At 37.0% G+C, this 26,158-nt stretch overlaps 1 protein-coding gene across 1 annotated transcript; it reads right to left on the reverse strand.

Annotated features, from left to right (window-relative positions):
* Positions 1-2,318: 2,318 nt before the first annotated feature.
* On the reverse strand, positions 2,319-25,153 carry LOC145692655 (bleomycin hydrolase). Its single transcript, XM_081768018.1, has 9 exons — positions 24,999-25,153; positions 23,656-23,813; positions 21,264-21,416; positions 18,177-18,269; positions 14,394-14,531; positions 11,527-11,775; positions 9,347-9,573; positions 7,909-8,029; positions 2,319-2,685 (listed from the first exon to the last, which is right to left on the reverse strand). The coding sequence occupies exons 1-9, from the start codon at positions 25,006-25,008 to the stop codon at positions 2,476-2,478; spliced, it is 1,359 nt and encodes a 452-aa protein (XP_081624144.1). The 5' UTR covers positions 25,009-25,153; the 3' UTR covers positions 2,319-2,475.
* Positions 25,154-26,158: the final 1,005 nt, after the last annotated feature.

Raw genomic sequence — 26,158 nt, forward strand, 5'->3', positions numbered from 1 at the left:
TATATTATAAAAGATGTCATACTAACCACACTTCATGTACAATAAATATCAGGTTTATTTCCCTTAAAAGTTTTACAGGTCTGCTCCATAGATTGCCTACAAAGTATATAATAACAGAAAGTCCGTAACACTGTTCTACTTTTCTAACCAAAAACAACTTATAGCCACGAATATCAGAATAAAGATCGCGCACGTCGGGTATTAAGGAAGAATCCAGTGGCTCAAGTCGGAATTTTCGAAAAACATTGCTGCTTCATTACTTTCAGCTGTCGGGCTGTATGTGTTAAGACTCAGAAAAATTCACGCGTGCAAATAAGATTTGGAAGAGAGTACATAGGAATTTTGTTATCGATCAGGCTTGAATATGCACAAATGAACATAAAAGGTATAAACTGCGGCTCATGCATGGCAAACCTAAACAGCACATTCTCTAATACTTCATATGGCAGCCACCAACGAAAGGAAGACGTTGAATCCTGTTCATCGATTTGTACAATCTGCGGCAAAAAACCTGCAACATGAGCATATAAGTTTATTGTGAAATGACGAAGTCTTTTGCTCCAAAATAAGTGTGCACGGGAGGAGGCCGAGGTTTATCCTAGTGTGATTCGTTCCACTTAGACGTTATGTTCATTCCCTGTGCTGTTAGGCGTAGTTTCACAATAAGCTTACATCCTCATGTTGCGGGTTTTTTGCCGCGGATTGTACCATGTGTTAACGTTTCCTTATCGCTGACAAAGATATGTGGATGGCACTTTTCTTTGTGCTTGTATGTAGATTTGTATTAAAAACATATTGAACAATAAATGCATGCATGCGTATCTTTCGTTACTTCCTATTACTAGCTCCTGCACACAGACACCGTGTGTTAAAGCCATTTAAAAACATCGTCCTCTGGTTTTGGAACATAAGATTTCTGTTGCTGCAACTTTTTTGCGGCTATAGCATAGCTGCCATGGCTACGTTCCAAAATAAGTTTTTTCTTTAACCTCTCTCTCCTTCCCATTTCTTTCTGATCAAGTGTTGCATGTTTCCGCTGTCTTCCGTTAAGCCATTCATTTTCAATTCCTGTTCTACGGGATTTGTTTGTTCGTAACAATATTTTACTATATTATATATATATGTAAAATATTGTGTATATATACAGGGTTAGCATAAATGATTCATTCGTTTTGAAAAGGCTATAATTTCAAAAAAAAAAAAAAAAAAGACGACGTATGCACATGAAAGATATATGAAAAGAACCACAAACTCACCAAATTTATACTGTGTGGCAGCACGAGTCCATTATCTTTCCGATACGGTGTGACAGTACGAGGTTAGTACCTGTCGAAAATGGAGGGAAAGCACGAAAAAAGATTTTGTGTGCTTGAATATGCCAGATGTTTGTTTGTTATAGCTGTGAAACGTGCTTTCAGGAGAGAGTATGGAAAAGAACCGCCGTGTAAGCAAAGCATTTTGCGGTGGTATCGCCAATTCAAGGACACTGTTTGCTTGTGTAAAAGTGAAAAGCACCTGACTTCCCAGATCTCCTGATTTAACACCTTGCGACTTCTTGTAGGGATATATTAAGGACCTTGTTTAAGTATCCCCACTACCATAATCCTTAGTCGAGCCCAAAGAACGCATCAGTGCTGCAGTGCAGACAATTGACAGGACTATGCTACAAAATGTATAGAATGAGCTCCAGTATCGTCTGTATGTGTGCGGTGTCACTCAAGGAACACACATTGAACATTTGTCGAGGGTGTATAAGCTTGGTGAGATTGTGGTTCTTTTTATATATCTTTTGTGTGTGTACGTGTAATACTTTTGAAAATATAGCCTCTTCAAAATGAATTTATCATTTATGCTAGCCCTGTATATTGTTTGATCAAAGGAATTCTGAAGCAAGAACACTTAAGTTCAAAGGGAAAAAGTACGTTTAGGCTTTTCGCTAAATGCTTCATCAGAAAGGAAAATAAGAAGGATAAGTAACGAACACTAAAGTACAGCTGAAGCAGTCTTTGAACTGATTCATACTTTCGTCATAACGTGACCTGATCTCTGCTTTTTATCTCCTCCTAATAAAGAGTCTGTGAGCTTATAAAGAAAATAACTTATATGAACACCATATACAACAGGTAAAAGTTTCAAATAACCTATAAATAATTTTTCCTCAGCCATATGAGACCTTCTCCGCTCAAATCTTAAATATCAACAAAGGAAATTACAGTAAGGCATATTATCTGTTTTTTGAAAAAGAAAAAAAAATCCGAAATTCATAAATGTTGCTGATAGAATAATGTACAAAGGTTAAAGAAAGAAAACAAAAAGCAAAATTTTCACACAGGGAACTTTATTTCATTTCCAATGTTGGTTCTAAATCAGTGGGTGATCAATTTAGGCATGATTTCGCTATCCTTCATCAAAGCCACGTTTCATTTGAGTGAATTTTTCATCTTGATACTTTCAATTAAATATCGTGGTTAATTGTTAAGCCAGGGTACCCATGGGGTCCCACGCCGGGAGAACGGTCGGCTCCATCTTGAACACCTGCATCACATCACTAGGGACGTATTTCTTATCCACTACCAGTTCAAAAACAAATTCTTTAAACCAGTCACTGCTCATCACAAGGTAACCCTTCTCTCCGCGATCTTCGCCCCAAGAGTTCTCCACACGCCATTTGGTTGGTGTGTCACCCTGCAATCAACAAAAGAAAGGGAGAAAATGTAAATTTCTTAATATTCATAAATTAGAAACATTTGCATTCATTAAATAGCCCTAATACACAAAAACTTAAGAAATTAATTACATAAACTAAATTTATCAGGCAACAGAATAAACAATGTATAAAATATTTTCATCTGACGATGTGATCTCAGATAATATTTGGGAAACCTGCAATAACATTCTGAATTTTCGTCCATCAATGATGTTTCCCTTTATATATATACGAGAAACATGCCGAAAGTTTTTACATACTTTTTGAACAATCAATTTATTTACATAAAACCTTTTACTATTTCTCAAAATAGTCCCTCACAAGCATCAAAACACTTTTACATTAAAAGTCACGAGTCAAATATTTTTAAAAATTCGCTTTTTGGAATATCAATAAAGTCATTATTATATGCTGCGATAGCCTCTCACTTGTTTGAAAGCGGCGAACTGGAAGCTTTTGTTTGTGGTTTGGGAAAAAGGCAAAGTCACACGGAGTTAAATCTTACTGTTAGTGTGAAGTGAAGGAAACTGACTTTTTTTTGTATGTGAACATCTGTTCTTCCAACATCATCTCTCCACTCCCTCACTTTTACCTTTAAACCTTCAAATACAAAGCCTGTATCTGCTACGTATTTACCAAATGGAGGTTACCCGCAATGTTTTTTTTAAGTGATTGTTACACTATATCTATTGAATTTTAGTTAACATTTTAAAGTAAATTAATAACAGAAACCCCTTAAGTAGTTATACTTTACATGTACCTTAGAGGGTTACATATGACAATATTCATTTACGAACTTAACGACGTGCAGGTAAACTTGAAAATTAAATTAAACCAATAGTGTGAAGATTGGAAGAGTCGGACAAGGTTGTAGTATAGATTCGGTGCAGTATGTGACCTCAATTATTTAACATTCACAGTGAATGTTTAATGAAGGACGCATTAGTGGGAATTGGAGATTCAAGATTGAAGGGAAGATCATTAATACGGTTAGGTATGCAGATGATATGCTTATTATAGCTAGAACCGAAGAAGACTACAGGAACTGAGTGACAAAATAATTGACACTGGGAAACAATATAAAATGGAAATCAACATCGAAATATCAGAAGTCATGAGAACATCTCGTCAATACGCGCCCTTACAGGTGAAAGAACAACGAAAACTTGAAGAGGTCGATCATTTCAAATATCTAGGAAGTATTTTGACAAGAGACGCTTACTGCACCAAAAGAGATCAGGTCAAGAATTGCCGTAGCCAAAGAATCATTCAACAAGAAAAGATCACTCTTAACTAGCAGACTGAAATATCGGACTAAGGAAGAAGTTGGTCAAGTACTATTTATGGAATATTGGAGTTTATGGTTCAGTGACTTGGACATTATGGAAGTTAGAGAAGAAATATTTAGAGAGCCTCGAAATGTGATATTGAAGAAAGATGGAGGAGATAAAATGGACAGAAAGAGTAACAAACGAAGATGTTTTAAAACGAATATGAGAGAAGAGGACGCTTCTAGCCACCATCTGTCGTAGGAAAGATAACTAGATTGAACACATCTTGCGAGGAAATTGTCTTCTTCATACTACCATAGAAGAAAAGATGGAAAATAAATGAGGAGTACGAAGAAGAACATAACTGATCGATGATTTGAAAAATAGAAGAAAATATCGGGAGTTAAAAGAGGAGACCCGAACCTACAAAAGAAAGGAATTAAAACCTTAGTAGACCCAGGACATGTCAACAGGCAGAATACTTAGTAATAATAATACATCAGAAAAAATCTACCACCAGAAAATGCTATTGTAAGCTTCAGTGTTTATATAAGAGATAAAGTAAAACTTTTTTAAAAAATGTAGATTATGGGCTAAAAGAAAAATGGCTAAAACGGAAACCTAATCTGAAAGGGGAAGTGGAACCAGCCCGCATCCAATGAATTCTTTTTATATAAAAAATAAAATGGATTATAACATAAAACTAACAAAAGTAAACATTACATTCGAACAAGTAAAAGAAATCAAAGCACTGAAGGAACACTATCTGAAGAAAAAAAAAAAAATGAATGCACGCGTAAAATTGTGCTCTTCCCCTCTTGGTACTTCTAGGATTAAGGGATGAGGTCAAGAATTCACATAATATTTACGGAAATATATAACAATAATACATTGGAAAACTGAATTAAAGAGTTGAAATGAGATAATGCAAGTTACCCTTTTATTCCTTGAAAAACCTGATGCTGAATCACGTGTCAATTCGAAATGCAGATAATTATAAAAGAGAGAATTTGACAGTTGTCTTATAAACAACTCAAAAGGTATTCGTATAAGCCAAGATTTGTATCTTGAGTTCGATAACGATATTCCTATAGCGACCGCGCCAGACTAGTAGTGCTAATTATATTATCAAGTTTTTATATTATCATTATTTAACACTACCTTCCTTCTGTCTTTAAACTGCATTTCGAATGCGTCCATGTCGACAAAATTTTGAGTTTTAAGACCTAACTTCCGCATATACATTAAAACAATTACACTGAAAAATGACACATATGTTATCAATGTTATTTACAAAAAAAAAAAAAAGTCTAGTACTTCTGGAACGTACAAAATCATCGAAAGTTTGTTCACTATTAGATTGATCCTAATCAAAACAAACCCATGTGCTCGGTTAGTATTTGTTTGGCTATAGCAACCGAAATGCAAGATTTAAAAAAAGAAAAAGATCACATTTTAGATTCCATAATAAGCCAATAAATAGCGCTTTTCATTAATTCCTAAAATAGATCTAAACATGGAAATGGTACGAATTTTATCTTCCTACCATTTAGGAGCAGGTAAATTAACAAGAAATTTCAACAGTCGTGTATTACGTCATTAAGAGTCTCGTCAGCAATCGCTGGTCTTTCACTTCAGATCAGCATTGCCAGCTCTACATGAATTTCTGATGTATACTATATTTTTAGACTTCCAATCTGTTAAACATAAGTGTCGAAAGTCTTACACAATAGAACGGCTACGTCCGTCTGTCTGTCTGTCAACAGGTATCACAGCAAAAATAGTAAGAAATCGAGGTTTTTTTAATCGATTCAGCGTCCCAAGAATTGATCAAATATCCTCCGTTAACTCTCTTATTGAGACCGGAAGTAGCAAAATCAACTTTTTCCGGTTTCAACGTTAATCGACATAAAACAAAAATTACAATAGTGACAAACGGTATTTTGGAATCTATTCAGCGTCTGAAGAAAACACACCGTAACCACCTGTAACAATTTACCAAAACCGAAGTGGATGAAGTTTATTCGATTTCAACGTTGATCGCCATACAACGATAACGATAAGATATTGGCAAGCGTTTGTGGAATCGATTCAGCGTTTCCAGAAATAGTATTATCTCTGCTCATAACACACTACAGAAGTCTGAAGTGTTTGGAATTTACGAGTGGTTGCGATCCCAATATTAATTCTTATAGAACAAAAACGGCAATATATATCTAGAAGCAGACTTTAGACTTATTCAGTGTCGCAAAAATAGGTTCCATCTCCTCAGTTAACCCTCTATTGAAACCGAAAGTATTAGAAAATCTGTTTGAGTTTAACGTCCCACGATTATGTCTGTTAGATTAAGGAAGACGATTATTAAAGCAAGTGAATGATCATTATATAATTGGTGGAATAAGGAAGTAGGAGGAAACAGGAGTACCCCGAGAAAACCCACGGACATGATTTTGTCCACCAGAAACTAACTTGGCCGTGGATTGAACCAGGGACTTTATGCACCAGAGGTAAGCGCTCTACCACTAAGTCATCCGTGTCCCCTGGAAGTATTAGAAATCAACTGTTTCTGGCTTCAACGTTAATTGCCATAAAACAGAAATGGTACTACTTCCAGTGTGAAGCGTTGCTGTGGAATCCTTTCAGCGTCTCATGAAAGGATATCATCTTCAATCGCATCTGTCTACTGATGCACTTCCAGTATCAATATTGATCTTTACTGAGGAAAAACGGTGATAGACCCCGAGAAGTGGCTTTTCGGAATACATTCAGCGTACAAAGAACAGATCTCATCTCCTCCGTTAACACACTACTGAAACCGGTAGTAGCAGAAGTAATCTATTTCTGGTTTCATGGTTTCATCCTTTATCGTTATAGAAACGCAACATGTAGCGTAGCGAGAATCCTTTTTTTTTTTTTTCTGTCCTTTCTTTCCCAATTGACAGCGTCTTACGATAAGATTCCATCGTCTGTATCTTTTTATCAAGGCCGAAATGCTAAAAAATTACCACTGAACAGGTTTACACTTGTCCTCGCCCTCGCGAAGGGAGTTATCCATCGCCCACCCTTGCCGTCGCTGTCAAAGCTTTTCCTCGCCCTCGCGAGGTAATTGTGGGCGAGGGAATTTGAGGGTGAGGGTTCCCTCGAGAGGGCCACCCTCGCGACGGTGAACATTTCTGCTCCCGACAACGGACTGAAATGAAAAAGATAAAATGTCGCATCCCATTCGACAAAGGACCGGAGAGGTCTGAAGCATCGGATTGACACAAACACCGATTATTGTATATGTTATTGAGATCTGTCATGCCTCTGAATGCTGCAAGAAGAATTTATTTCATTTGCTCTGTTTTGCAGACGTACTATACTGAAGAAAAAATTAAATCTTTGAGTTTTACGCCGTATGGCTATGTCCGCTAGGCTAAAGGAAACGACGATGATGAGAAATGAATGAAACTGCTGGAATGAAGTAAGTGGGAGGAAACCGGAGAAACCCACGGAAACCCATGCACACGGTGTTTGTCCATCAGAAAGTTCACTTGGATCGAACCAGGCATCTCATGCACTAAAGATGAACGCTATACTGAAGAAGTAGCAGAAGGCTGAGGGAAATACAAATCATCTGGATATAATATTTATCCAGATATTTTAATACAAAGTACGGATTTTTACAGCTATTTTACGGGATCCACAGATACTTTGGCTTTCCGACCTGGCAACGCTGCTTTAGTTGTTGGGTCACCATCATTGCAGACGGATACAATTGCACTTTGTTTACATTAAGGTCAATCTAACAGTGAACAAAACTTAATTAACTACTTGCTTTTAATGAATTATTTTGTATATATTACTTTTATAAACACTGAAGCATCATTTTTTATATAATTGACGCATAGAAATGCGAAAAGACTTCCTGATTAAACTAATTGTACTTACATCCAGCGACACAGCGGTGAAAACCATAGCATGGGTCATCATACTCTCCCCATACAATAACCGTTCTGCTTTAGTCAGACCCAGGTGAACTTCCACGCCGAAAACTAATTTATAGTCATGGCTGCAAAGAAAATCAAAAATAATATAGTATTTTCTTCATCAAACAAATAGGTTGTTTAAAATATACGATAACATTTGCCTGGACATTATTTGATTTGCTGTTATGTGTGCATAAAGCCGAAACCTGACTTTCCTACAGAGTTGAGTTCCTTGGCTAACATACAGGAAGTGAAAGACTAGAAGGAACTACCTCTAAGTTGAAATTTGTCATCCTTTGCATGGAGCATATCTTATATTTAACGATAGTAAATGAATTTTTCTGTGTTCTAAGTTTGAAACTAAGTTTGTAAACTTAGATCATCAAAAGGTTAATTGATGACTCGCTGTAGAAAGCAATGTAAGTGCCAAAAACAATAGAGACAAAAGATAGTAAATTGTGCCCAAGCGTTACAAAATAGAAAATACTATTGCTTAGAAGTATAACCTAGCATATAACGAAGTGAAGCTATGTATGAAAATTGAACTAAGGCATAAATATATTTTAAAAAAATAATATAAGTGAAACAATTTCAAAGTGACACTTACATTATTTTCTACAGCGAGTTTTCAATTTACTATAAAAATTCGCTTCATAATAAAACTTAAGAAGTAACCCACAACATATATCTGGCCTGAACAAGCTCGCTATGTACAAAATAAAATTGGTGTACTCCAAAGTTCTTAGTTCAAACATGAGTTGAACATTCTTACATATATATAAACCAACTAGGTTTCTCCACCGTTCAGTTACAATAACAAATCCAAAGGGCAAAATTTGAAAGTCAGACGCGCTCGCCAATCCAAAAATGAGGTCGCCAGTATCTCTCACGTACAAATTATGGAGGTCCCCCCAAGGACCATTGGTTTGACAAAGAGCAGGGCATAAAATTTCAAAACCAGACAATTAGAGTCAGGATAATAAATTTTGAATTGGACAATTCATATACATGTTAAAAATATCTTACCTTAAGGCAAAGCATTTCGATTGAGGTTGGGAATGGATGCTCGAATTACAGCGTTGTGAAGACTTCGCATTCTGTATTTCCCCTCACTCAGTGACAATTATTTTCGTGCGCCACAGAAACTGTGCAGCCCTATGAGTTTATGCAGAAACCATTCCTACTGAATACTGGTCGCCACTCTAAATTTCTATTCGCCAATGGCGACGTGGCGACCGGAAATTTTGTGCCCTGAACAAATGTAGATTCTGCGTTTTCAATTAATGTATTTCCACAATTACCACGTAGTAAACTTAGCAAATCGTTGTTCTATGCACATTGTTATCTATTTAATCTAGATTTTCCCTCAAACTATTACAACTGGTGAATGGTGTACTCACACTTTGAGGTCTTCTATGCCTTGTTTCCCTGCCAGTCGTTTGCTCACTTCACAACCAAACCAGACTGGCTCATTATCCTTAATGGACTTAACTCCCAGTTCCATGAGCAACTCTACCGGTTGGTTATTGTAGATGATGGGTCTCCCTCCAACCACATTGCCCAGGCAATCGATCGTATAGGCTCTCCCATAAGAGTTGGTTGGTCGTGGATCCGTTACTAAACATACCTGCAATCAACAACACAACAACATCAAGTACATTATATTTTACTGGTACGGTATCTACAAGAAAAGGAGGAATAAACCTTATTATTGATGAAGTAACTCTTCGGAAAGAACTCACATGGGGTTAGGAATGGACACCTAGGAAGTTTAGGATAATATCTTCTAATCATACTCACTTCTACGCCTAATCCATCGCTTCAGCTTAAAGCTGCGAAATGTCATGATTTCCATGTAAAAATGGGTGAGGCTTCATCCTATATCAGATAGACATTAATCCTTTTAAAATAAAACGTTTTCGTGTTACCTCAGATTCATGGTACGTACATAATTACTTTTGAAAAAAAAAACAAAAAAAACAATAAGAATTAGCTTTCGAATAAAACACATGCTTCATGATCCACAAATTCGGGAAATTTCCCCCAAAAATACGTCGTTTAGCAATCTGGGCACCCCTGGAGGGGCCAGGGCCAGGTACATTTATCAAATGCACTCAAATAATATTACATGTCCTACATTACATTTTTACCACGTTTCACGGTTAGTAAGTATGAAGGCACGAAACGTTTTCGAACCAAAGACAGTAATTTTTATAACAAATATTACTTTTAAGAAAAGAGTGACGGATTATAGGTAAATGACAGTCTGTTAATTTATGTATAAAACGGTCTGCAAACACGCACTTGCAGCGTCATTAAGTATATGTAAATACCAATCAAATGACGTTATTCTGACCATATGTTGGCTGATATTCTCGTTTGCTTTAGGAAGCAATAATGCGTTATATCTTTTCTCTTGTAGGAAAATTTCTCTTACATGGATTACCCGCGCTTCTGGCACCAAAAAATAATCTCTTTCCATTACACTGACAGCTTGATTCTGGAAAAGCATATGACCCGCCAATGGATCTACCAAGTGACAGATTCTTTAGAACTATGTGATGAATTGCCTTTGTACTATGGTAATAGAGCCACCTTCCTGGGAAATGTACAAATATCCCTTTTTGTGACATTTGCTGCTGTCTTGCAAAGCATGTCTCCTTTCTTAACAACCAAATCTAGAACCAGTGAACACCAGTGGTAGAGCGTTCACCTCCGGTGCTTGGGGTCCCTGGTTCGATCCCAGCTCGCGCCATGTGGACTTAGTGGTGGACAATATACCGTGTGGGGGGGGGTTTCTCGGGGTTCTCCCGCTTTCTTCATTCCACCATTTCATTCACTTCTCATAATCACCGTCTCCTTTAGCCTAACCGGCATAACCGTGGGACGTAAAACTTCATTCATTTCCAACAATAATTTACAATAACCTTGTATTTCTGAATAAGGGGGGTTTTATATACTAGCTAGAAACTATATTCTGTAATTCAGTAATTAAATACAGTTATATACTTACAGGTGTGTTATTGATTTATCTCAGCATCTACACATGAAGAAATGTGACTAACGTTTTTATACATTTACATGTACAGTTACGAGATTTTTTTAAATATTAGATTGATTCATTAACTACAGATTAAAGTCCCTTTTCACCATCAAGGCCATATGAGACGAGCCCTGCTATTTAAAGAGGGACTCGAACTCTAGTAGGATTTATATTCGCGGAAAAAGTGATACCAGAAATATTTTATAATGTTAAAATATGTATTAGATTAACGAGGTGGGCACTTGACTGAATATTTCTGGTGAAGTAGAAAGAGAAAAAAAAAAGGACTAAGTATGCAAAAGCTTTCAGAAATTACTTTCTAATAGCTAAGTGTATACACACAAATAAACAGTACTCTCTCCATAATAACTAAATATATATATATGCTACGTATCACTTTCCCCCTACACTGCTATACCCAAAACCATTCTCTTAATTTCAACACCCTAATAAAGTTCGAATTTCCTAATTTTGCACGTCTACAGCAAATCTGAAATATTACATAATAAAACCAGTGAAAATTTAACACTTACGTACCTTATCATCCACGTTGTAGACAGCTTTTACGTATTGTTCGTAAAAATCTTTCGGAGTGATCGGTCCTACACTCTTGTATTCTTTGCTTTTGGTGTAGTATTCCCATGTGAAAGTTTGCGGTGGCGTTCCTAAACATATACTCACAATTCTAAAGATCTCGGACATTTGCTTACGGACTTGCGAGTACAGAGTACCGTCACTAGCACCTTTGTCCACTAAGTCCCTCAGCTCCTTACAATATTCACGAAGCTGGAAGGAACAAACAGAAAATTTAAGACAGCAATCTACAATAATTCTATAGTTACTGATTACTTAGACGAAAGCGCAAATAGTAATTATATTAACCATAAGGAAACAAGCTAAGAACCATACACTTCTCTTGAGTAAGATTTAAAAATAACTATCCCAAACGTTTTCATAGACAAACCACAAGAGAAAGAAAATTCGGTCACCACTAATTTCTAATAATACACAGTCTGCCTAGTGGGAAAAGTGATTAATGAAAGTTAGAAGACAAGACGCTGCGGACTGCTAGGTTACAATACCATTTATTCAAAAATAGAAACCTTGTGGGTTAATACATGCATTGAAGTGATTGTAGAACTTAGTAAAGAAGTCTTGCTACTGCAGTTTCGGAAAATTCTTCAAAATCGCGATGGAAATCTTTTGGATGTCTGGAATATTGCTGAAATACCTTCCTTTCAATGTCAATTTCAGTTTCGGAAATAGCTAGATGTTGCATGGAACCAAATCTGAACAATATGGAGGGGTAATAAAGCTCCACGATCCCCCTTTTTTTCCCACAAACTAAAGTACCATCCTGTTCTTGTATACAGCTGCATTGTCGTACAACAGAGACCATGAATCTCTTTCAACAGGCGTACTCGGCGTTCATGGCCAGACCCTCTAGAATGAATTTCTTGTGGACGATACCTTTGGAATTGAAAAAACAGGTGGGCAGTTGTGATTCGTCCCTTCTGCATGCGCGCTTTCTTAGGTTTGGGAATGATTTGACGCTTTACAAGTGGTTTGTACTGAAAGCACCATCTTTCATCTTTCGTTACAATGCTTGGCATGAAATCTGGATACAGCTGCTTGTTTCATGTGTTAGCAGTGCTTCTTTCTAGAATGTTTTCGTTCGTCACTGAGTGTGTGTCGCACAAACCGCACAAAAACCTTTCGCGTGCCTTTTTTTTTTATTATTATTATTATTATTATAAAGAATCAGATGGACAGTAGACTTTGTATTTCCTCGATTAACCTTGCAGATGCACACCGATCTTTGTGTACAATCTCCGCCACACCTGGTCCTGGTCGTGAATCGTCTTCAATGCTCTCCCGACCATCACGAAATCTTGTATACCACTTAAACACGTTCTTACGACTCAATTCCTTACCACCGTAAACAGTCTGAATCCTCTGAAACGTTTCTGTTGCTCTTTTAAATACTTTGAAACATAATTAAATTTTGGCACGTTGCTCCATTGCACCTTTTCTGAACCACGTTCAGCAAGCACTGGCAGTCGTAAGTCCGTACACATCAACCAATGCTCCTAGCGCTTTGCAACTTCGACGGAAGGTAGTCGAAATGTTCTGGTACGTAGAAAATATACTACTCAGATAGCGCTGGTGGTTCTGTAGTGGGAACAAAAATTAATCACGTTCCCTACTGATCAGACTATGTATTCAGTGTGTTCGTAAACTATGGGGACAAAGTTACGGTGGTGACTCTACAGTTGAAAATTATAATAATACTCGAAATAATAATAAGAAAGTTCTACTCAATCATGTCTGACAATGAGTAGTTTATGCCCATTTTGCTATCAGGGATGAGGCTCACATCCTCAAAGGAGTTCGCTTCGGACTTAGGCTCCACTTATAGTGATTTACAGTCACTGAAATTGCAGAAAAACGAGTTTTTGAGCTGAATATTCCTAGAACATGTGCCCGTTCTCGAATCGTACCCTGTTCTATTCAAGAATGAACGTTTCAGAATTGTGCAATGGCGGCGTAAGAGATTTATTCATAATAACAGCGGTGTTCATCCATACAAAAGTGGCCCGAGTCTAAGTCTAAGACGGGCGCATGTTTTGCCAATACTCAGCTCGAAAGTCTCCTTTCCCACGACTTCAAAAGCCTGTCACTCGAAAACTACTCATTGCCGGATACAGATTGATAGGGACTTATTGATTCCATTTGTAGAATTACTTCCCGAAGTTCGTCCCCACGGCTCATGAACAATCGTTAACTACGAAGCTAATCTTCTGAAATTTTGATACACTCTGAAGAGGTAAAATACATCTACAATTACGATTACATTTAGTTTGATTGTACTATCACGTTCATAAATAATACGATAAGGTCCTGTCACTTAAGATACTTCTTGCATACTCTTGTGTAAAAAATCCTGGCAATTCCACTTTCCTTTGAAAAGTGCTCTGTTCTCTTCCACAGGTAGATCAAATCTGAATCTTCTTTGAATAATTGAGTTCTTTATTTCAAGTCAATGTTTTAAAATTTTACGGAGAATAACCCACATTAAGATTAAATGGAGCTCCGAAAATTTAAATGGATTTCATACAAATAAGCACACAAAACTAAAGAAATGGTAATGAACCTTTACTGTAAAATGCCGTAATCATTCACTCAAACTTTCCCAGCTCAATTCATGTCCAATGTGGATTATTATTACTTTTCCCCCCATATCATTAAGTTTTATAAATATACACTTGTTTAATATCTGCAGGTGGTATGACGTACTTTATGAATATTTAATTCTACAATTTTACTTCAAATAATAGCACACCATCTTTCGCCTATATATTATAAAATCTGAAGAAATATATGAGTCAAGAGAGTGGTTTTACCTTACTCCTGAGAATAGTATTCATTCTACCACTGGCTTCACAGCTCGCTGATTCAGGGAAACACTTCTTTGGCATCATTCCATGTTTATTGATGAGGTTACATACCATGTCCCACTGCCCACCATCTCCTACAGGCTCCTGTAAGAAAATTATGTTAAGTACATAATATACAATTGCGATAACAAATTTATATACAACTAACATTTTTTCTAGTTTGAGAGAGTTTCTTTTCTCTCATGGCTACCCACCATAGTTCTGCATCTTGCAGTTCACTAGTGAGAACTCAATATTTGGTTGTGAGATAACTAGAAAGCAACTTGAGTTAAAATGTACAAACGCCTGTCTAAAAATCAGAAATAATGACGATGTGTGCTGACATGCTGACCACACACCACTCAGGCCATGCCCGTTCTTGGGCTGTAAAGCGAGTACCTCACAGCACGCAATAACGTATGCTGTTATATACAGATTGCTTACGCACCATCCTTATTTTGTACCGAGACAGTTTTGGAGAACTACTACCTTCTTCGATCAGTGAATCTTCGTGCTAATATTATTTACATAATCTAATTCATACGGCGATTTCTTCATTTCAGTTGTGAATTCCGGTTGCTATCCTGAATGTAGAAAAGCGTTCCATTATATTCAAAATGAGTATACCATTTATTTCGTTAAATATCTCCAAACCAACCATTTATTTCGTTAGACTTAAGGATATGAGTAATATTAACATCAAGATTTGCCGATCGAAGAAGGTGGTAACATCCCCCGAAATTTTCCCAATACAAAATATGGATGGTGAAGAACTACGTAAAGAATTTTTATTCGAATTGGTTCAAATCTTTCAGTTTGACGTCCCACGTTTACACGGCTCGACTAAAGGAGACGGTGATGAAATGAATACAATGGTGGAATGAATGAAGTGGGAGAACCCCGAGAAAACGCGCGCATACGGTGTTTGTCCACCACGAAGTTCCCTTGGCGCGAGTTGGGATCGAACCAAGGACCCCACGCACCAGAGGTGAACGCTATACTAATAAGCCACTGAGGCCCTTCGAATTAGTTCAGTTTAGTATTCAAACAAATTGTAAAAACAGACTTTTCCTAATTTAAAAAATCGAGTAAACAGTATAAAACAGAATAGATCACAAGATCATGTTCGAATTTCAGCAGGTGATTAATAACAAACAACAAAAATACTTACATGAATACGTGATATTGCACCGATCAGGAGATATACAGGATATTCGAGAATATGGTTATCAGATGACAACGTGCATGAAACATCAGTCACTGTTCAAATTGTAGTCATTTTGAGCACTTCCTTTAGTAGCATTCCACCTAGTGTGACACCATCTCCCTGCTCTGTCCCAAAAGGCTCTATCATTCCCAAAGTTGCAATAATTAAATAATGCTCCGAATAATCGTTGTCATTATCGTAACGTTCCGATTCTTCCATTAACGTTTTCTTTGTTCTAATTTTTAATTTATCCTATTGTTTTACCTTGTCATTATCAACCTGTGCCGTATTTGTTGGTTTGTTTCTTAATGGCTCTGTATTTGTAAATCTGTCATTTTCCTATTTATTGATTCCCTCCCAGCTTTTATCGACGTTACAAATAAGTAGTTAATGTTTCTATTATATTTCAAATTTTCAGCATTTTAGAACACAGTTCCAGATTCTATAATGTCAACAACAAAAGTACAGAAAAAATAGAAATACAAAGATATCTAGATCTCAGTACTTTCGAAACGAAATCTTTCAGTTTAGGGTCCCATGATAATGTCCTTTGACTAAGGGAGACGGATGATTAAGGCAAGTGAATGATAATGGAAAAATTGATGGAATAAGATCGTGGGAGGAAACGGGAGCACTCCGAGAAAATCCAAGAACACGATATTGTCAACTACAAACTTATTTGGCCGGGAATCGAACCAAGAACTTTTGCTTTTCATGCATCATACGAGACATACCTTTCATTTCGCGTGTCCGCCATCTTGAACTTGCTATCGACAGAATTATAATTTAGAATTCATGAATTGGATAAACAATAAATGTGCTCAGTTCCTTTATTTATATGTTGGAAAAAAGAAGAAATGAAAATCGAATATTGGAATCAGATTGATTATAAGAAGAAGAGAAAAAGACATAACACATACTGTATAATGCAAAACCGACGGAAAATTAGCACAGATCAACGTAAGATAATTAAACATAAAAGTTAAGAAAACACAATAAATAGGAAAAGTACAAATTTACAATTACAATGTCTCTGTAACTGTAAATCTTATTTTGACTATTTACTGTGTTTTCCTAACTTTTACGTTTCATTATGTTGTTGTTAATTTAAATGAATTTATAATGAATTAAATGGATTTGACGGGTCTTTAATTTGTAATCAAAATATATCCAGGCGATACTGAAAATGTACTGATGATACATATCTGTTTACTAGACCATTAATGACAAAGTTACTGATTTTTACAAATTATCAATTGAATTACTAATCTACTGTTATGCTATCTTGTATGTGCTGCGCTTCGTTGGCCTTCATTAATATATTCAATCTAAAGCTTATAATTATCGGTTATTTCTTGAACTCTAATTGGGTTCTGATGTGACAAATTCGATCGCTCACCACTGGAGGAAAAATTCTCATCTACACCCCCTTCCAAAATCATGATTTTAAACCAAAAATGAAATGAAATATTTAAGTTTTACACCTTGCCGGCTAGGCTAAAGGGGACGGTGATGATGAAAAATGAATGAAATGATGGAATGAAGAAAATGGGAGGAAACGGGAGAACCGCAAGGAAGCCCAAATTTACGGTGTTTGTCCACCACAAAACTCACTTGGAGCGAGAGAGAACACCAGAGGTGAATCCTCTATCACTGAGCCACTGCAGCCTCTGATTTTAGATTGATTGTATTGATGTGAGATGGGATTTTCTTGACTAAATGTCAAGAAGAAGAACTGTTCAGACTCTGGAGAAGACCCTGAGAAGCGACGTGTCCATCATCATTCTCCACCTACCCTCTCTTAACTACGCCTACCGTACGCTGGTGACTGTTTCCAGCATATCAATGTGTTCTCAGGTTCACCGTACGAACCTTTCGTCAGGATTGATCCAATGTCGTCTACACAACTAATTTACCGGAGGGGTTCGTTTCGCTCTAAGAACCAGCCCTCACCGTTGATCTAGTGACTACTGCATGTGCCTTAGGTGCACGTGGTCCTGAATCGATTTCCGGTGGAAGAGGAGAAAAAATGTACCTTCACAATCATTCACTTTCATTAATCATCTGTCTTTTTTAGCCGAAAGGGTAATCGTGGGACGTTAAACTTCAAAAAAATATATTTCATTTTCGCTCTAATATCCGTTCGAAAAAAGTTGCAGCACTGATGCTAGTACTATGTAACTACTACTAACAGAATATTGTTTATTGTGTGAGATTAATGTTATGGTATTATTGTTTAGCAGAAGATGTCAAGATTTAGCATCTGTTCCCTTCTAAACATCGCTCATCGAAGACTGTGATTCCCAAACCTGCAAAAATTTCATAAACAAAGAATATCAATAGCACTACCCTGGTGCTTACTTTACCAAAATTTCGCACGTTCTACACAACGAGAATATCACAGCATTAATGACACAGTGTTTTGTCATTAGCAGTTACACACTGCCATCAATCAATACGGGAATTTTGCTGTCAAACCTTGCATATATTAGAATCACTGAATCAAGTAAGAGTATAAATAATTCAAGAGACAAAGGACTTACCTGAAGTAAAAAAGACACCAGCCTTCCATCAACTGATTCCCCTCGACGAGCCGTTTCAATTACGTTATGCAAAAAGAAGTTACTGCGTTCTATCTGTAACCAAATATATTGAAAGAATTAACTCACATTACAAAATACTATAAACATGCTATCATTACTCGCAGATATTTGTCGCAAATTCTGAAGCTTCCACACGTTATGATCCACAAATAGTTACTCTTTTCTGACGACAACTGTCTTTAAGGTCGTCTTAATTGCACTGTCTCTCATCTGAAATACAGTAGATTTCCGAATATCAGACTCGCGACTATCCGGCCTAGCTTTCTTTTATCATAATTAAATGAGGAAGGGAAGGCGTTGGAAGCGGACGTCTGCTACGATCCTCCTGCGTGTCGTGTGCAAAATACAAGTTGTGATATAAAAAAAAGCAGCGTCCTGCTCCTTGTTCATTGTTTCGTCAATGTGTAGCGGATCTCAATACAGTACGCTTGCCGCTGTTCCTGATTATAACTGTACAGTACGTACAGTAATGTATTCGTAAATTGTTCTTGGAATATGGTTAGTGTCTTTTAAGGGTACTACAATGAACTTCGGCCTATCTGGATTTTTTGTTATCCGGCCTGTCCTTCCGCCACATTAGGCCAGATACTCGGGAGTCTACTGTAACTTTATCTTCCATCAATTAATTTTAAAATTATATATATATATATATATATATATATATATATATATATATATTCATTAAATTGAGACGTCTACAGAAACATTACGAATGAATTTGTGCAAGCACATAGAAAAAAAAATGAAATGAAATGAAATCTTTGAGTTTTACGTCCCACGCTTATGCCGGTTAGGCTAAAGGAGACGGTGATGATGAATAATGAATGAAGAAAGTGGGAGGAAACGGGAGAACCCCGAGAAAAGCCATGCACACGGTGTTTGTCCACCACAAAGTTTACTTGGCGGGGGCTGGGATCGAACCCGAGACTCCAAGCACCAGAGGTGAACGCTCTACCACTGAGCCACCGCGGCCCCCAAGCACATACAATAATAATGTTTCTCACTTTTCATTCGAAATACTCAGAACAGTGGACAAAGCGTGTTTCAAAATGTTACGAACGATAAGAAATCGTTCCATGAGCGTTAAAACTTTATCGACGATTAAAATTACACTGAAATACTCTCGAGTTTTGTTTGTTATGGTCACAATATTTCGAAATTCTTCCGTCAGGTGGGAATGTCAAGTTACAAGATGGTTGCCAAAGATGCAAACAACGCATTTTGCGTCCTACAATTCCAAGTTAGTCGGCCTGTTGTGAAAGTTCAACGTTATTTTCAAACAAAATTTCGTAAAGAACCACCATCAAAGGAATCCATTCGCAAGTGGTATCAACAATTCAAGGAATTTAAGATCTAGATTTCTGGGCTTTCGGCATCTATGGCTATTTAGCCCGTCATGTATGAGGGATGACGTCCCTCGGCGAGCACATTATCCGGAGAAAGGAAAGGAAGGTAGCGGCCTGGGACCTATAAGTTTAGTACTACCACGACATTTACTTGATGTGAATGAGGAAAACATACGAAAACCTCATTCAGGATGCCTGAACTGAAAAAGCTTTTTACACTTTTTCGACTGAGTGCCCCTACCGGGTTGACTTGGTTTTGAATTTAACGTCCCTTTTCAGCAGCGAGGCTATATGAGACGTAGACCTATTGATTAACGTGGAATTCGAACCACATGGGCTCCCGTCGAGAATCGAACCTGGGGAGCGTTGGCGACTACGCTACATGGGGATCAACAATTCAAGACAATGGCGTGCATTTGAAGGGGAAAATTGTTTAGTAGGATTTTCATGTCTGAGGCAGATATTGAGAGAGTTCGAGCTTGTTTTCAATGCAACCCTCAAAAGTTTACAGCGAGAGCTAGTCCAGACCTTCAAATGTCCCGAATAACTGTGTGATGCCTAGCGCATAAGCGTTTACGATTCATCCTTGTCGAGTGCAGTTATTACTACATTCAACACCTAATGATCACACGTCCCACAAAGAATCTTGTGAGCCCATCCAAAAGTTCTGCATATAAGAGTTTTTCAACAAACTGTGTTTCATGATGAGGTCACGTTCTACGTGACGGGAAGAGCAAAGAAACAAAATCGATGAAATTGTGCATGATTCACCAAAAATAAATGAGCCATTTCATCTTTCAAAATGTAGGGTTCGTACTTCTTTTCCGAAGAAACGTTTTTATACATGCTTAGTGCAAGGTTTATGTCATAGCTTGAACATGGCCGTGCAAAACTTTATCAATTGGATGGAGTCCCTTGCCACTTTCATAGGAATATTAAGAATTACCTTAATGAGATACCGTCACACTGCTAGATTAAAGAGCTGCTCATAATAATAAACAGCTCTTACGTTGGCCACTAAGATCATTGGACTTAACCTCTGCGATTTTTCTGTGGGGACATCTCAAATTCATTGAGTACAAATCACCTCTACCCTAAGATTTCCGTGGCTGCAATGCAAACTATTACGAAAACATGTTGAAATGGGTATGGGGAAAAATTGATTTACCGAATATGTGTGCAAGGCAACAGAGTGGGCTCACACTGGGTATTTGAGAAGTACTGTAGTACAATTTTTACCACTAGAACTTTGAAAAGTTATTGTACTTATGTGTAATTTTCTAAAGTAATTTGCGCAATTAATAATAATAATAACAATAAACGTTCAAATCATTTTGAAACACACTGTACTAGTAATTATCTGCTTTGCTGTAGTTTTCCAAGGAGTAAAACAAGAAACAGAAAAGTTGACCACGCCGCTAAATAGTTCGGTGGCAGAGCAACAGCTCAGAAAGGGGAACAAATGGATTTAATTTCGGAAAGTCCAGTGGTCAATGCTTTATTATTACTATTATGTTCAATTACCTTAATGGCGAAAAAACGTCTAACCATGTCTTCGCAGTGTCCTACAAAACTACAAATATAGTAGCTATGACGACGATTATATAATATCACATATGCATTTTTGTGAGTCACTATATATGATGAGACATAAAAATATATTTAAAAACATAGCTCATACCTTATCCCAAAAGAATAAAAATGCCTGACTAAACTCGAATTCCTCCAAATTATAATGCTTCATGAAAGGTACTCGCATTGCATTGGTGCAAGCGAACATCCAACATCTCCCAGAGCTCTTTTGGTTCGATACTGGCTTTCCTTCCATCTCAATCTGAAAAGATAAATATTCTTTTGTTATATCAATTCTAATTTACATACACCACTTGAATTTTCAAAAGAATAGCTTACTATTTAAATATCAGACGATATTTTGTTTCTCCCAGTCACAAGTAGATTAACAGCAAATATATACATGCCAGAGAAAGGAAAAGAACAGCTAGTTTAGCCTAATCTAGTTGAATAATAAGTCAAGAGTACGCAACTGATGCATGAAATTACTCAAGAAAATAAGAGCGTACCTCATTGTGTCATTGTCTTTATTTTGTACTCAGACAGTTTCGATGGATGATTCCATCTTCATCAAGTGGCGCATCTTTGTACAAATACTATTCGCATCCTTAATTCATGCCGATTTCTTAATTTATAAATTGCACTCACATTTTCTTAGGCAGCGCCTCCATTGCTTCCGATTGCGAATTTCCCAGGACGTGTAAATAAATTAGAGTGCCTCGACTAGTTCCGTCCTGCGAATTGCGAAAACCGACGAAAAGATGCCAATCGAACGATCCCAACATGCTGGGGTTGTTCGTTCGAATTCATGCGAACGGAAAGTCGTCTGCAGAGGAATTGAGCGCTACATGAGAGAAGAAAGTTTGTTTTGCGTGAAAGCAGACGACGTTGGGAGGTGCGGAGATAAAAATAAATAAATAAATAAAAATAAAAAATAAAGATGGAAATAGATGTTGATGTTTTACTAATTTGTGTTTTTGATAAAGTTCCATTGTGGAACCAAGCTCATCCAGATTACCAAAAACGACACGTCGTGAATAAATTGTGGGCAGATGTAAGCAAGAAGCTTTGAGTGAAAGATATGTGTATTTTCTTTTGTTTTGTCTTTAAAATATGAAGATTTAATTAATACATGAACCGCAACATTTTATTCAATTTATATTTCCTTTTTGTTCCTCAAAAAATGATTTTACGAATACATGTAATTGACAAATATGTTTGAAATAGCAAAGACGGTTTTCTTTTACTCATGGAGAAAATTTTCTAAGAGATTCTGTAATCACTACTTTTATTTAGTTAATTTATTTTAAAGTGAAGATAGAAGCGGTTACCACGGAAGCATAATAATAACGGGAGCAATATTCACTCTATTTTGCACACAAAGGAAATTAATAGATTTTATTATTTAGACTCTCAAAACCTTAAGGTCTTTTCAAGCAAAAATATTTCACATTGAAGCTTTGAAAGAAATATTCCAACTTGATTCGCATTCGCAAAACTTCGATCTAGAAGAGGCACATGAATTTGCAGTTCGCATTCGGAACCAATGGAGGCGCGGCCTTAATTAGCTACACTGTCCAACTTTTTCTCTTAAAGAAAGAAAGAAAGAAAAAAAAAGCAACAGCTTTGTAAAAACAGAATAGCAATCGCAGGTTTGCGAACGAAATGCAATACTCATAAAGTTATTTCCAAATGCCAGTAGCTGGTTCCGTAATTGCTCTCTCTCTCTCTCTCTCTCTCTCTATATATATATATATATATATATATATATATAACAACGAGCATCATATGCAGAGTAGGTCAAAGAAAATTTACAGGGAAGAAATGGATAATTTGTTCGTTTGTGTACTTCATATTAGCGGATATAATCACCAGAAGGAGAGCGGAACTTGTGTTTATATTTTTAATAAGCAGATATAATCAAAGAACTACCAGGCAAGCGGAGGGAACTACTTCGCGCAAGGTTACCACATGGTTGGATTGTGAGAAAGTAATGAGTACTTATATTCTAAACATGACTGCAGGTTTACACACTCCATTTGGTATCCTTAGGCAGAGACGAGAACTTACACTCTATTTAAATTTTAACAAAATGGGTTCTTCCCTAACCCTAAGCTAACCCGACTCTACCCTAACCTACTTATCTCTACCTTACTCTACTCACCCTACTCTACTCTATTATACCCTTTTAAAGCGTTCTTAAAACTGATAATTTTTAAATTATCGTAGTTGTTATTACGCCTTTTGTTGAAAACCAAGTGGATGATCAACTATGGAATAAAAACCATCGAAAGCGCATATAAGGGAATATAAATAAAATACAAGGACTCAAGTAGTTATCTCTAACCTAACTAACAGAAATTAGCGAAATAGTAACATTTATTTTCGGAGAAAGGCTGATCCCCTTCAACTAAACATAGGTCCAGTCTTCTTCCTGAAATATCTGTTTCTGTATCTCAAAGAAATACATTATAATAACTGAATAGCAGAATTATATTTACCTTATGAGTAAAACAGTGGCTGGTTTCCTCCAAGTGTTGCCTCGACAAACAAGCTTCCAACGGGTCCATTCGTGTGCATACATTTTGAGCGAATCGATTTTTCGGATCAGCATAGAACTCCTTCCGGAATTCCTCAAGTAATTCATTGGTAAGTGGTGCTACAAAGAAACAAGCACACTTATTTAGAACAATATTTCAGATACGCACAGGACGTAAAGGTAAATAAGGATCTAATTATACACAAAAAATCTAGTCACTAAGATCCCTAGATTCCGATCCCTAAGAACACAAGAGTACGCCAATTGAGTTATCACTGCCGTAAACTCTTTACAAGAAATGAAAATAACCATTAGGTAACCTAACTATCCACACCGGGCGAAAGTTGTAACTCATGGGTAAACTTTACAATACACGCTCCAGCTGCGCATCGATAAGTAGGGCAGCTTTGAAAGGGTATACTAGAATAGGGGAGTGAAGAGTAGAGCAGAATAAGATAGGGGTAAGTAGGGTAGGAGTAGGAGCGGGTTAGTTTAAAGTTAAAGTAAGTTTTGATCCATTTTCATTAGTAGTGTAATTTCTCTTTTCTGAGTATACAGCTGGAGCGGGCATTGTAAAGTTAACCCCAAAACTATACCTTCATAGTGGGTGCTCAGAGAAAAAGATATTTTTTTTAAAAAGAATCTTTAAAAAGCATTTTTACGACATAGCTGGAGCAAACTAGTAGCTAAAGCTACATAAATACGGTGAGTTGTTAGGTTTAATAAGGCTACCTGACTTAAAACATGCATATAGTGTATTACACCGTGATCTCACCAAATGCTGAAAAGATCGTTAACCCAATTATCAGACAATGCTGATATTTTTAGTTTTATACATTCGTATCAATTTTCATTGTTCAATTTATTTCAGTTCGCAGTGACACCAGTATTGTTTACCTCCGTATTTGGCTAATTAGATGAGTTTACTATCTCGCTATTAGCATATAACCTATGACGAAGTTGCCTCAGAAAATTATTGGCACAAAATTACATCACTGTGACAGAAAAATCTATATTTCAATAAAAATAAGTAAGTTATCCCATTTTGTCTGTTGTTCCTATTTCATTTTTAATTGACCCTATAACACATCCAATATTCCGCAATTTTTTACTTCGTTCTCTTCTACCTACATAACTGCACATGTCATTCTCAACACGTTGCGAATGACAATTCATTGTTAATCGGTTTCTCCTAAAAAAAAAGACCTTCTGTGTACTTTTATTTTCATAATTAGTTCTTTACAATACAAACTAATTATCAGCAGTACGTTTTTATTATAATTGTATTTGTACATTTTTTAATACCTGCTTCCATTTCGACCTTAATCACACACCCCTGCCCAGTCCTTCACCTTCACCCACTGACAACGTTGCCAACTATATAGGACGGATGTAATGCTCTCTGCTTCACGAACACACAGATAACAATTACTTCCTACAGCAATTACATAAGCACTGAGAGAATTTGAAAACGAAAGTATAGCATTTTATCTTTATCACCAGTTTATGAAAATATAAATATGCTTTTCGATGATTGTGCAAAAATTACTGATAGTAATACTTCGGCCATGATAAGAATTGAGAAGATAAAGGAAGGTAAAAATTACCGAGAAATAACAATTAGGAAATTATTCTGTCTTATCATACAGAGCCAGAATTCACTTATTTTCATTTTTTTAATTGAATATCCTACAAATTTGGACTCTGTTGGCTAAAATAGGCAAATGTCTTACAGTAGAGTCCCCAGAACTCGGCAGTCGATAACCTGGCATTCCGGATAACTATGCCACATTCTGGTAGGGCGAAAAAAATATATACCGAGCGCAGACCCGTTCAAGTATTTTTCTGAGGTTTGTCTTATGAGATAAATTACTGTACACAGGCTCTATGCCTTCATCAGGTATGTAGTTTCCCTTTATTTAAGGGAAATTGGGCAGTTTTCCCATGCCGTAAGCGTCGGGGGACCACCTATGGGCAATTAGCGACATTTCGCCACCCCGCAGCGACGATCCATGGTGGCCCCATTTCCGTTTTGAAAATTATATCACCAGCGGCAAAGACGTAATGAAACACCAATGACAACAAAATTCCTCCCCCGAAATATGTTAAATCGCCAGCGCGAACCACCAACCTTTTGATTACCCACGTGACTGGCGATAGTTTGTGTTGGTCCCTTCGCGATTCTCCGCGACGAATCGAAGGAGCCCCGACCAAAATGAAATCCTCGCTGCTGCGCGGTGGTAACTTCAACACCCCGACTCTAGATATATCTTTTGACTCGACGAAACTCTGCCGCCAGTGGCACACTAGCGGGAAACCCTTCGAAGCGTCGCTATAGCGACGATCGACATTTACCGGCAAGTGGCCACTAGGTGTTGGCGATGTTTACAATATGACGTTATTTTCTGTTATATTCTCAAGCAACCAATACATACAAGTACGATTCTATATTTTTTTGAGGAACT

The sequence above is a fragment of the Thermobia domestica genome, chromosome 8 (genome assembly GCF_964235325.1).
Source record: "Thermobia domestica chromosome 8, izTheDome1.hap1.1, whole genome shotgun sequence".
Taxonomy (NCBI): domain Eukaryota; kingdom Metazoa; phylum Arthropoda; class Insecta; order Zygentoma; family Lepismatidae; genus Thermobia; species Thermobia domestica.